The following is a 13,664-nucleotide window of genomic DNA, read 5'->3' as shown; positions in this document are numbered from 1 at the left end:
TTTTTTTTGAGACAGAGTCTCACTTTGTTGCCAGGGCTAGAGTGCTGTGGCATCAGCCTAGCTCAGAGCAACTTCCAACTCCTGGGCTCAAGCGATCCTTCTGCCTCAGCCTCCCAAGTAGCTGGGACTACAGGAGTGTGCCCAGCTAATTTTTTCCATGTATTTTTAGTTTCCAGCTAAGTTCTTTCTATTTTTAATAGAGGTGGGGTCTCACTCTTGCTCATGCTGGTCTCAAACTCCCGAGCTCAAGCACTTCTCCCACCTCGGCCTCCCAGAGTGCTAGGATCACAGGCGTGAGCCACAGCGCCTGGCCAGTTTCTGTTTCCTTGACAATAATCTTTTCTCCTGGCTGCTTTAAGCCCCTCTCTTTGTTTTTGGTGTTGCCCAATTTCACTATGTTTTTGAGTGTTAACTTATTTCTATTTATCCTCCTTGGAATTCCTTGGCCTTCATAGCTGTGTGGATTAGTGATTTTCATCAGTTCTGGAAAATTCTCAGCCATTATTTCTTACATGTCGCCTCTGCCCAATTTTTTCCTTCTTCTTTTCTAGGACTTCGACTGCTTGGACCTTCTAACTCTGTTCTCTGTGTCTTTTAACCTTTCTCACTTTTCTGGGCTGCAATCTGGATAATTCCTTCTGAACTATCTAATTCCCTAATTCTGCTGTCCAATTTGCTGTTAAACCTATCTGTGGTGTTTCTAATTTCAATGATTGTATTTCTTCTTTTCTAAAAGATCGCTGTTTCTTTTCCAAATCTGCCAGATGAACATTATAGATGTCTTTCCTCTGCTTGCGATTGTAATTTCTGACAGACGAGATCCTCCCTGCTTCCCCCTCCCTTGGGCCAGCACTGCCTCCCTTCCCGGACCGCAGCCCCTTCTGCACGCCGATGCGCCGCAGTCTGCATCTCGGCCGGCTCCCTCGGATCCGGCTTCCCCGCTCTGCAACGTCTCTCGGACCTGATTTTGCAGGGGGAGTCGGTGGCCCGCGGTTAGCTGTCTTGCTTCAGTCTTCGCACCCAGTCTCTGCTAGGGGGTATTATCATCAGGTGGGGGGGGAGCAAACGGGATTTGAGAGCTGTTTTCAACTTATCCCGGGGAGGCATATTTCTTCTTTTTTAAAATTTTTATTTGTTTTTTGCATTTTTTGGTGTTCGTTTTTCTTGTACATATTCTATGTAATGGTAAGGTTTCTTGATGCACTCTTTTAATTTGTTGTTTTGTATTTTCTTTTTCATCCAGCGCTCTGGCCGATGCAGCCATGGGGAAGAGAGTCTTGCACGTTCCCTACAGAGATTCGGTCCTGACCAAACTGCTCCAGTCAGCTCTGGGTGGCAACAGCAGGACTGCCTTGGTAAAGTGACATTCTTACAACATTTCAGACTGACCGAGCTATCAGTACTGTTATTTTTGTTATTGTGATTAAAATTATTCTTAATACACTCGTAATATAGCGCTTTTGCCGTAGCATGTTCTTGCATATTATCTCTGGATTCCTGGTGCTCTTTCTGTTACAATGTTCAAATAATGTTTCTATAGTTCTAATTTTTTTACTTATTCTTTTCTGTAGTTTTCAGATTCTCTACAAGGAATATATATTACTTTTATTATCAGAAAAAAACAAGCACCATTTAAAAAATAACACTCCCAATGTCACGTTATTGTAAATGAGCAGTCACACCATGGCGAGGCGGCAAAACAGTGTGAGTGTGGTAGGGACAGGCAGAGGTTCAGCCTGGGGAGCAGCTGAATCGTGTCCTCTCAGCAAAGACGCTGGACTCTCATTTTCAACGTTTGCCAAGTGGGCGCAGCAGGGGCTGTGCTAAGAGCAGGGCGCCGCGCCTGGGCTTTAGCTGCGCGCAGGGAGGGCCGAGCTGGGCGAGCCCCGCCCCGGCCCTGCCCTGGCTCCAGTCTGCTGTCCTGGTTAGGAGGGAAATGCTCCCTGCAGGGCCCCGTCACCTGTGCACCTCTCTCCAGAATTCACAGGAAAACACGTCCTTGCTCTTAGTCATTTAATCTTGCCTATTTTTTTTAAATTTAATTTTATTTTTTTTGCCTCTAAACATTTGGCAAAATCTTGCCTATTTTTAAATATTTCATTTTAAAGTTTTTTGGGTTGTCAGTTACCTGTGGGCCACAACGCAATATTCCCCAAGAACCTGGAATAAAAGAAGGCAAAGATGCCCTCCTGACGTCGGAATGCACAGTGAACCCTGACGGTCTTAGCACGTGTGCACAGTCCCCGAGACCACAGGTGACCCCTGATCCGTAAGACCTGACGGGGGCTACTGAAGGCAGCACAGCGCGCCAGCAAACACAGACGTGGCGGGGAGCAGGTGGGGGCGACTGGCCACCTCAGGAAAGAAATGCAACAGAGGCTCCGCCAGGCCCAGTCACGAGGCCAGGTCTCTACAGCACCAGTCCCAGCTTCAGCACAGATACCTTAAAACCTCATCTTCGTCATTTCTAAAGTAAAGATAGTATCCACTTGAAAATATTTCTATGATGATTAAATGAGGCAATATAAATGAACAAGCATTAAAAGCTGGAAAGTTAAACTATAAATAATTATTGCCTAAGCTATCAATGCCCTGAGCCTCCTGGTCCACAGGCTTTATATGGGCAGTTGCCACGTCACCTCCCCTGGTCACCCTCAGGAATCCTGCCCAGCTCCAAGTCATCCAACAGTCTGTTTCTGATTTGAAAAGTTTGCTTTCCGGATTCTGGAACAATTGGTCCAAAGTCAGTAGCCAGACTTGAAGCCATACCAGTGGCCACCTGGGAATGAGCACGTTGCATCGGTCTCTGCGATGCTAACACTCCCGCCAACACTCGCTCCAATCCCTGGGAAAGCCCGCTGAGGACTCAATCCCGAGGGTGCCTCACACTGAGGTTGGCAGTACAGGGATTAGAGTTAGGCAGGGCTGGTTCAAGCCCCAGCTCCGTAGGTTATTGTGTGGGCAAACTTGGGCATATTACTTTTCTCTAAGCTTAGTTTTCTAAGTTGTAAAGTTTGAACAATACCATGAATCATAAGATGTAAGACTGCTCTATGAGTATTAGCTGTTTTAATTACAACAAGAAACCCCTCTGTAAAAACAAAATCTGAAAGGGCTGTTTTTACAGATAGCCGCCATAAGTCCAGCTGACATCTGCTACGAGGAAACGTTATCAACATTAAGATATGCTGAAAGGTACGTTTATGAATATTTATTATCCATAGCGGTTCTAAGTTCTAGGTCTGGCAGACTCTTCTAGTATTCTCACGCCTGAGGGTCTGGCCCGCCTGTAGCCGGCACTGGCCAGAGGCTGTCACTGAGCCACATCCCTGCTTCTCAAGGCAGGTCCCTGCAGAGCATTCCTGGCCTGCTGCTCCCGACCTTTTAAGAAGGAAGAGGGGCGCGGGGGGCAGTCTCTGGCCCTGGGTTGGAACTTTCCCACATGCTGCTGCCTCTATGCCCATTTCCCAGACAGAATCACCGCCACTGTCCCATAGGGTGCAGATGGGAGCTTGGGGTTCTCAGCCCTGCGTTCTGGGAGCTGGAGGTGGCATGTGAAATGAGACACTTGCCAGCCCTGATATGCCACTTGTCAGATCTGTGGACTTGCCGGTCAGACAGACTCTGGCCCTAGAAGCTGCGTGACCCCGGGCGAGACACCGCGCCTCTAATGCTCTGTCACCTCGTTCACTGAACGGGGTTCCTGATTCACAGCCTTGGCAGAGCTCTGCTTGGCAGACGGTGGTGCTTGAAAACCAGGGCTGTGACGCAACTGCCTCCCCTTCTGCTCTCTCCTCGGGCCCTGTCCTCGGCGAGGGAGCCCTTGCACGCCGGTGACAGATACGTCCCTTCTCACTCCCACTGCACAGCTTCAAGACCATTTCATACCATTAGACATTTTCTTCCAGCACCTGTGACATAGGCGCAGATCTTTAGGTCATTTTAGCAGTATCTAAAGTGTTTGTTTCCTCCCTACTTACTAGATGTAAATCTGTTGCTAGTGGTTTTTCCATGAGAGAAAACTGTGTGATGTGTAAGAAAGAGAAAAAATGATACCATGGGCCAGGCTTGTAGACTCTGAGTCAATCTCCCCTATGTGAAGTGAACGGAATAAGGCAACCAGATTTAGCAAATAAGAAGACAAGATACTCAGTTAATCTGAATTTCAGATAAAAAACAAGTAATGTTTTAGGGTATGTCCTGTGCAATATTGGGAGAGCCCCATGTTTTCCCTGGTGACCCTGGGAGCAACCTAGACAATCTCTAAGGCCCTTCCAGGCTGGTGCACATGGCGGAGCAGTCGCTGCCGGCGCCAGGATTGGAGTTGTTGCAGCAGCAGTGACTGGACAGACAGATGCTTGAACGAACCAGTCGGCCCAACTGGCTGAGTGCCAACAGGCCCCAGGCGCAGCAGGGGCTGAGTCCTGGCCCTGGCTGAGCTGCACACATTTATTTGAACTGTGTAGGTTATTGCAGTCACTTTGGTCTTAAGGGTTTAGTGGAACCGGGCATGGTGGATGCGAGTCACCCATGGGGCGGTGAAAGGCTCCTCTGGGCTGTTTGAGATCTGAGCATGCCTGTTGCTGCTGCTCCAACTGCAAGCGGCCCAGGCCTGACAGCGTGTCCATCTTTGCACATGAAAGGGCTAAAAAGATCCGGAACAGAGCAGTGGTCAACACCCAGGCGCTGATGAGACAGTGGAGGGCAGAGAACAAGCTGCCGCTCAGATGCAGAAACTCTGGAATGGCAGGTAAACCGAGTCAGGAGTCAGTGATGAGTCCAAGCCTGGAGCAGGCAGAAGGGTCTCATCTGGCCAAGCCCAGGCAGGGGCCGGGTCAGTGATGGGAGCCCAGGGAAGCAGGAGGGGTTGGGCTGTGGCGTGGCTGGGGCTTTGTCCAAGAAACCTGGCTCTGTCCTTGAAAAAAAACAACTTTGAGATAAATGTAGACTCACTTGCGGTTAAGAAAATTGGCCCTCTCCTTTTAAAATGATCATTTTAGTCTCATTTTTTATTGCCATTTCTATTTTGAGGACATCGTTTCTACCAGGATTAGTTTTTCCTGCGGATTTGGCCGATGCCATCTGACGTTTATCCTGCGAGGGTGTCATGAGCTAAGTGGCGCTGGGAGCGTCAGCCCAACTCCACCGGCCAGGCAGCCGGGCGGCCGTGCGTCAGAGCCACCTGGCGACTGGGCTCCCCCCAGCCCTAATAAATCAGCACCTTGGGCCTCAGCCATTGAAGTGGCCCAGGTGACCCTCATGCATAGTGATCGTGAGCCACGGCTTTAAGTTAAGGCCTCTCAGGTTTCAGTTTGGCAGCATAACGATATTTCCCATTTTATTTCCATTAATGATTCAAAATGAGATGGAAGAAAAAGGGAAAATATAAAACTGTTGAAATAAAATCAATATGAGTGTTCGGCGTCAAGACAGCAACATCGAAAGGTCCAGCGTCAGTTGCCGTCCTGCCCTTGGCGCCAATTCCCCTGCCCCAGCAGGCGCCCTCGCTCTAGGGCAGCGGTCCCCAACTATTTGGCACCAGAGACCATTTTCACGGAAGACAATTTTTCCATGGACCGGGGGTGGGGGCATGGGCGGATGGTTTCAGGATGATTCAAGCATGTTACATTTATTGTGCACTTATTTCTACTGTTATTACATTGCAACATATAATGAAATAATTGTACAGCTCACCAAGGCGGCCCTTGCTCTAGGGGCTCTCGGGCAGTGGCAGCGCTTCCTGCACCCCGGCCCACCTGGAAGGATGGCCGGTCAGACACAGGCAGGACAGCCTGCAGCACATCTCTGGGCACCACGGCCTGACCCGCTGATGCTTCAGCCTCCACAAAGCACTTCTTAGAGTCAGCACATGTGACTGCCCAGCTGCTGCTCTGGCTGTCACAGATCTCTCACACCAAAAACTGCCAAGTCCCGACGTTCACTTACATATAGCACCTAACTCCCAGTGTTCACAAGCACAGGCACAGACAACGTGAAAACGATAGATAAATCCATGATTCTTCCCGAATCCCCTGGCCTTATGGGAATGGCCTGTAATGATGGCATAAATTGAAACACTCTCACACACCTTAAAAAAAAAAACACAATACTGAGCTTCATGCCTCCCCCTTTAAAGGAGCTTCTTGTGCTGTAACGTCTTATGAATTAGCAGGTGATGCTACTCTTTGAACGTCTTACCAAAAGATCTCTTCACAGGTAAGTGCAGTTTGATGTCGGCTCCTGCTGGGAGTCCCACGTTTTGACTGAGAACCAAGATGAGACTCATCCTGTGTCTGACCTCTGAGGCTGCAGGCCTGTTGCTTAAGATCCTCCCTCCTTCCAGAGCAGCCAGCCTATCTCCTGGCAGAACAGCAGCTCGGGACTCGTGCTAAGCAGGTGACCTGGGCACACCTGCTGGAGCAGGCCTGGGAGGCCTGGGAGCAGCAGTACGAGGCCCTGGCCCAGGTGAGCTCTGCTCCTTGCACCCAGGGCTACCACCCAGGCAGAGCACCTGCTACCACGCCTGATGCACACTGCTGCCCGGCCCCTGATCGGGAGGAGGTTTTCTCAGCGAATGTGTAATAGGTGACATGTGATAAAGGACTTACAACAATGTTACTGGCAGAGCTGGGGGGAGAATGGCAGGGGGTGAGAGGGAGGCAGTGGGTGCATGCACTCACTCAGCGCATACACAGTGAGGCTGTGGATGGAACTCAAGGCTGTTGGTAATTAGTTTGGGGAGTGTTGGAGGGACCAGAGTTATCTCCTGGGGACTGTGGGGACAGTATCTATTCTGGCACTCACTGCTAATATCAGGTCACAAATGGGCTGGGATGTGACTTTGGGGGTGAGGGAGCTCTCACTACCTCCCCGTGCCACACTCAGCCCCTCCTCTCCCCCCACCCCCACGGCCACGAGGCTCCGGGCTGATCCCCATGGGGCGCAGACCTGGAGCTCCTGGGAGTTTGGGATCCTGGAAGGCTTGTGCAGCCTGGGGCGGTGGGGGTAGAGCTAGGTGGGTTTGGTGGCTTCAGGAGGGCCAGGTGGAGCTAGGGGCAGAAGTTCTAAGGGTGTGGGCATGACGGGATACAGCAAAAGTGCTGTTAAAGTCACATCATCTTTAGGGTAGGCTGGGTTTGCAACTCTCAGCTGGTAGGGGCAAGTGGAGTCACAGTGCAGGAATACAGGATTTAGGTTTTTTGTCCTCTCTACTCTTTATTAGAAAGGATTTCAAAGCCAGGCACAGTGGCTCACACCTGTAATTCCAGCACTTTGGGAGGCTAAGGCAGAAGGATCTCTTGAGGCTAGAAGTTTGAGACTAGCCTGAGCAAGACTGAGATCTCATCTCTACCAAAAAAAAAAAAAAATACAAAAATTAGCTGAGTGTGGTGGCATTCACCTGTAGTCCCAGCTACTCAAGGGGCTGACTGAGGCAGGATCCCTCGAGCCCAGGATTTGGAGGTTGCAGTGAGCTATGATAACACCACTGCATTCTGACCTGGGCAACAGAGCAATACCCTGTCTCAAAAAAAAAAAAAAAAGATTTCAAGATTTAAAAGTTTTCCTCATGCCTGCAATAATGTATTCCAGTTTTGCTTGACCACCCATTCTCTATAACCACAGTCCCGACCAATCTTTGCATTAAAGAATGAAACACGTTGAGGTGACCAGGAGAAGGCTAATGCAACATAAGCCCTCAGCGTCTGACTCTCAGTGGCCGGCCGGCAGGACACTGGAGAATGAGGGCTTTAATGGAGACCTGGGGAGGGGCTACGGGGGTGGGGGGGCAGAGTGGGGCAGGCAGACAGCTGGGGAGGACAGGGGACAGCTGGGGAGGCCAGGGCTGGAGACTGGCTGTGGCCTGGAACAGTCCTGGCCAGAGGTTCTCAGCCTCTGACAGCTGGCCTGCCCGAGGACCCCCCGCCACCCTGCTGCCCGTCACTGTGCCGAGGTGCACAGAGACGCAGCTGTGCCGAGACACAGGTGGGAAGGAGCCCTGCTCTCGTACACGGGCGGCCCTGCCTGGTGACGGGGCCTCCCCATCTCTCCTGCAGGAGCGGCGGATGGTGAAGACCTTTCCTCACCTGCTCAACGTCAACGAGGACCCGCAGCTCACGGGCGTCCTCAAGTACTTCATTCGGCCTGGTACTCGCCTCTCCTGACTCACTCTGGTCCTGCTTATGCTTCCTGCCCTACGGACACGTTTCTTTTCTAACTTTTTTTATTGTAGTAAAACATGCATAACAAAATTCACCATTTTAACTATTTTTGAGTGCACGCTGTTGTGCAGCCATCAGCACCTTCCATCTCCAGAACTTTTTCATCTCCCAAACTGGAACTCTGCGCCCCTGAACACTAGCTGCCCATCTCCCCTCCGCAGCCTCTGGCAACCGCCGCTCTACTCTCTGTCCCTATGAACGCGATGACTCTGCGGACTTCTCCCAAGTGAGATCTTACAGCACGTGTCTTTTCGTGTTTGACTGATTTCACGTAGCACAAAGTGTTCAAGGTTCATCCATGTGGCAGGATGTCCTTCCTTTTAAGGCTAAAAAATACTCCATTGTATGTCTACACCACATTTTATTCATTATCCAGGCATGGGTCTTAGTAACACATTTTTGTTCAGTGGTTTCTAAGGCGGGAATGAGTCCTTGAAATGTCTTCTTGACCTAAAGGAACACTGAATGTGTTGGGACACAGCAGCCAGCGTTGCGGGAGCCCCTGGCTTTCCCCCGAAGCCGCCATGCACACCGGGACAGGCGAGGGCTCCTTGCAGATGGCAGTGGGGTGGGGGAGGCGCCAGGGGCTGGCAGTGCTGTGCCCGGCACTCCGCCAGTTCACACACTGGACAGAAACAGCACTTCGAAGACAGAACCTGTCCTGTGGCCAGTCTTCAGCATGACTCCTAAGCTCTAGGCCTAATGGTTTCTATCTCCAGAATGCCTATGAAAAAGGTAGAATTTTTAAAAGTTAGGAATCCCACAAACAAAAAAGCAGAAAGTAAAACAAATTATCCATAAAGCAAGATCATGTCCAAGTACCATTAAGACTGGAAATCCCAGGTGGGGCTGGGTGCAGTGGCTCACACCTATAATCCCAGCACTTTGGGAGGCTGAGAGGATCACTTGAGCGCAGAAAGTTAAGACCAGCCTGGGCAACATAGTGAGACCCCATTTCTAGAAAAAAATTTTGTTTTAATTAGTTGGTCATGGCAGTGTACACCTATAGTTCCAACCACTCAGGAGGCTGAGCTAGGAGGATCGCTTGATCCTCACCCAGGATGCAGTGAGTTGTCATTAGGCCACTGCACTCCAGCCTGGGTGACAGAGCAAGACTCTTATCTCTAAAAATAAAGTCCCAGTTGGAAACTCCCTTCACATGATCCATGGGAAACACAATGTCATTTTCCAAACATCAGACATGTTAACTTATTAAGGTCAAATCCTAAACATCTTTGAAAATAAATTGTCCTAATTCTTTTCAGGTTCATGTGATGTTGGTCAGGCCACCTCCAATGCTATCACTATTCAAGGTTTGGGGTAAGTTTCTAGGAATGGTCATCTAGTGAGGGATTATCCTACAGAATCTAGAAACAGAATTCCCTTTTGTTCCAAAGGTTATAGCCAAGGAAACAAATCAAGCACAGCACAGTGGGTTTCAGCCAGAGGATCAAAGCCCTCCCACAGCTCTTAGGTTAGCCGTGGCTGGGGCTGTCTGGGAAGTTCCCTGCTCCGGCTTGTCCTGCAGTCTCTGCGGCCCGGCCTGTCCACGGCCAGATGACTTTTGCGACTCTCCTCTGGATTGAGTGGTCACAATTCTCTAATGCTGGGTGGCAGACAACCTGACACCTCTGACAGCCAGCTCCAAATCTTGCAACATATAAAGCCTGGATGTGTGTAGATAAAGACCCAGAAAGAGATCTAAACTCACCTGTAGTATGCAAGGCTTGTTATGAAGCCACCTTCCATGTATCTCTTCTGAAGCATCTTTGTTGTCATCGTCCCATCCCACTGGCCTTTTCAGGACTCCAGCTACGATCTCTGCATCTGCAGCTGTAGCCACCCAACTGGTGTTTGCTCTAGTGAGGAACAATTGCTTTGCCAACTCCCAATTCCCTGTGCTCCTTAAGGGCAGGTTACTTCCGCACCCACTGCTGTCTCCACTCACCGAGAGCCACAGCACATGGGGCCCTGGCAGACGCCTTGTGCCATTCTTCAGCAGCTATCTGTCGTCTTGTGCACAATCGTAATGTATTGGGTGATTTAGACAAACTCTTGTCTTCTTAGAATTTCAGATAAACATGCTTCCTTCACAAATTCGGATGGTAAAGTGATGGTCACTCCACACGGCAAATGCAAGGTTGTCGTTAACGGGGTGCCCATTGCGACCAAGACAAAGCTGCAGCATTTGGTAAGCCTTCCCGCCGGGCCACAGGACTCCCCAGGTCCCACCCCAGAAACAAGAAGGGAGGTTCATGTGAGAGCCGCCCCTCCAGCAGCCTCCACTGACCTCTCTGTCCTCTGGTCACACTGACCTCCCCCCAGGACCGCATTATTTTGGGATCCAACAGCGCCTACCTCTACGTGGGGTTTCCTTCGGAGCGAGGCAGCGAGGACTTGAGCAGGTTTGACTACGACTTCTTCCAGCTGGAGAGAGCGGCGGCGGAGGGAGTGAGCGTGGACAAGCTCCGTGAGTGGCCCCTTCCCGGGCTGGTCTGAAAGTAACTGCTCTCACTGCGTGCTCTCTGCTTTCCCTAAGAAAATCCTCTTTCATTGTGTCAAAGGACCATGTTTAGATAGTTGAAATATGATTTCCATACAAATATAGTGAGTACACTTCAAAGAATTAACTCATTAAACCGTTTCCCTCACAATGAAGGCTAAGATGGTTCAAAGGGGCAGAGGGCGTGGTACCCGGCGAATGGGGAAAGAGGCTCAGCTCAGACTGCTGTCCGGTAAAGCCAATCCAGGGCTTCCACGCCCAGGGGATCAGAGCCTGTGGCCCCCCAGCTGGACATGCCACCCAGGAACCTGCTCTGGGCGGGAGGTCAGGTGAGGAGCAAAATCCAGGCCCTGTCCCTCAGAACTAACGGCCCTAGGTGTCTGAGTCAAAGGTCGCCCCCCATCTCCCCTCAACCAACTCTCCACCCTGGCAGTAATCCGGGACTCCTGGTAGGCAAGAACTTTCAGAAGCTTTTGAGCACCTGCCCTCGCCAGGGTGGGCTCCCCCAGAACAGGTTAGGCTGGAGGGCGCTGAGTTCTCCGTGCCCTGCTGGCTTCCTGGGGGGGGCATCTCCACCTTGCTCGGCCTGTGGACCCCACCTGAACTCGCCCTAATGAAACTGCAGGTGCAGAGCAATGAGATGCATCCGCATGCACACATGAGTTCCTCTCTTTTCCCTCGGCCAATGTGCGTTTCTCAGAATTTTAGCAAAATAAACTGACTTGAAATTCACCTTCTTGCTCTTCATCTGCTGAAGTTCTTGACCAAAAGCAAACCACCAGGACTCTGTGGCACCAAAGGCGGCTACCCCACCTGCTCACTTACTAACTCACAGCAGTGGGCTGCACCGCCGGCCAGATCCCAGTGAAGACCCCCAGACCCTGGCACAGGTGCTAGTGAAGACTTGGGCCCTCAACAAGGCAGCAGCTGTGTGGGCGGTTTGGGGTCAGACCTCAGGGCCAAGGGCACCAGGGGTCCCTAAGGAGTTGAGAGCTCCTGATGACAGGTGGTGCCAGCTGGGAGGGAGGGAGACTGGTCCTCCCGGGATCCCCAAGATCCCTCCTCCGAGCCCCCCCAGGTATGCTAAAAGTAAGAACAGGGACCTTATATACCAGCAGCGGCTTCGGGATACACCCGCAGCCCGTCTTTCTGGCCAAGGAGATCTTACCTCGGCTGGACAGCTCAGAGCCACCTTGGCTCAAGGACTCTGAGACCAAGAACAGAAACCAGAGGCAGAGAGCGTGATGTGCACAGTTCCAGGGTTGAGATGAGCAACTACTTAAGGAGAAGCCAGGCAGTGTCTTTCCCCCAACCCATTTGGTTATTTTTTTTATTACATGCTTGGAATTTTTAAATGTAGGTATTTGATGAACTGAAGGAATGAATGAGCATATAAATGTATTCACAGTAGCACATGTGACTGACTTCCCCTTCTATTCTGATTGTCTCCAGGCGCCACAAACAGTGGAGACCGCAAGGCAGACCCCAGCGTCCTGGCTGTGTTCCAGGACTACATCAAACTGATGCCCCTAGTTGCAGAAGCAAATCAAATGAGTGAAGAGCTGAAGAAGGTAATTTATCTAGAGGCAGGAAAGGGTATAATGGCAGGCACAGAAAGGACCTCGTGGCATGGAGAGATGAGGTGCTTTTCCAAGATCTCACAGCGAGCTGGCAACAGGCCTAGACTGACGCCCGGCCGGCACAGCCAGCCCCACCACCAGTCCTCCCACCGCTGGCCTACCAGGGCCGCCCGGACCCCAGGCCAGTGCCTGCTGGCCATAACCACGCCACCCCAGGTCATCCTGGGGCCGCTCCAGGTCCAGGCACCGTGATGGCTGCTATGCCACGGAGACCCGGGCTGGGCTTAGCTCCCTGCAACATGGGATCCCAGTCAATAGGAACCTCATGAGAGATTTAATCACTTTGGCAGGACTACACGTGTTAGTTCCAGGCTATAATGCAGAAATTATGGTGCTCTGTCATTTCCCACAGTGGGAAATCCAAGGAACGAGAGTTGGACTGTCTTCTTTTAGAAAGCCTGGGTGTGGGGAGGATGAAAAACAAATGGCAAAGGTGGTATGGGCTGATAAATGTAGGGTTATTTAGTGAGAAGTGCTTCCTTTTCCAGGGACTTAAAATGGAATTGAAGGTGAAGAACTTAGCATCATCAGATTCCAGGGGTTATGACCTACAAAAAGAGGTCATGGTGAAGCTGACCAACCAAAGGACTCACCAGGTGAGGCTCCACAAGGCGTTTCTGAGGAGCTTTCCTAGGGACCCGGGTTACTTTTACCGGCTGCAGCCTCTGGAGACGCAGGCAAGGGGCAGACGCGGGGCGGGTCTGCGCCGGGCTCTGGGCACGGACTCCGGGAGACCAGGGCCCTCGCGCGTGTTCCTTCTCCTGGGTCTCGCCCACACAGCGCCACGTCCTGCGTCCTCCCATGCATGTTTAGCTTGCCTCACAGGCTTTCGTCCCAGCAGGGAGCCCGAGGGTTACGCAGCCGGTGGCGGTGCCCGCGCGCGGTGTGCGCGTGCGTGAGACCCGCGGTTCTGCAGCAGCGAGAAAACCCGCGCTTTAGCCAGACCCCAGACAGGCGTTTCGCCCGCTCCCACATTTGACCTCGCTCGCTGTCGTGAAGCTCCTTTCCAGGGACTCAAGACCCTGCTTCCTCTCCCTCTGCCTTCAGAGGAGCAAGTGGAAAACGGCGGCCTGTCTGGTCGCATTCCTGGCGCACGCACGCGGCGGACAGCCCTCGGGCTTCCGGCCCCAGCCCAGCTCACTTCCGCCGGGCTGCGGGCGCGCACCGCACCCGCTCGGCAGCTGGGACTGCTCTGGGTGTCACTTTTCTGCTTTTTGCCTCAAAGTTGCCAGAATGTTCTGAGTCTAGACCAGTTTTAAAACTTTAAAAAATTGCGGCGTATAACAGAGGCATTCGTGTTAT

At 51.5% G+C, this 13,664-nt stretch overlaps 1 protein-coding gene across 1 annotated transcript in view; it reads left to right on the top strand.

Annotated features, from left to right (window-relative positions):
* Positions 1-13,664, top strand: part of LOC105863751 (kinesin-like protein KIF28P) — a 56,040-nt gene that overhangs the window by 32,685 nt on the left and 9,691 nt on the right. The window contains exons 7-16 of the mRNA XM_012751205.2: positions 1,244-1,355; positions 3,128-3,195; positions 4,644-4,750; positions 6,344-6,465; positions 8,055-8,145; positions 9,485-9,539; positions 10,287-10,410; positions 10,545-10,689; positions 12,175-12,293; positions 12,851-12,958. Of these exons, the coding sequence (XP_012606659.2) occupies positions 1,244-1,355; positions 3,128-3,195; positions 4,644-4,750; positions 6,344-6,465; positions 8,055-8,145; positions 9,485-9,539; positions 10,287-10,410; positions 10,545-10,689; positions 12,175-12,293; positions 12,851-12,958 (1,051 nt within the window). The remainder of the gene's footprint in view (positions 1-1,243; positions 1,356-3,127; positions 3,196-4,643; positions 4,751-6,343; positions 6,466-8,054; positions 8,146-9,484; positions 9,540-10,286; positions 10,411-10,544; positions 10,690-12,174; positions 12,294-12,850; positions 12,959-13,664) is intronic.

Source organism: Microcebus murinus, chromosome 19 (assembly GCF_040939455.1).
Source record: "Microcebus murinus isolate Inina chromosome 19, M.murinus_Inina_mat1.0, whole genome shotgun sequence".
NCBI lineage: Eukaryota > Metazoa > Chordata > Mammalia > Primates > Cheirogaleidae > Microcebus > Microcebus murinus.
This window is presented reverse-complemented; position numbering and strand designations above follow the sequence as displayed.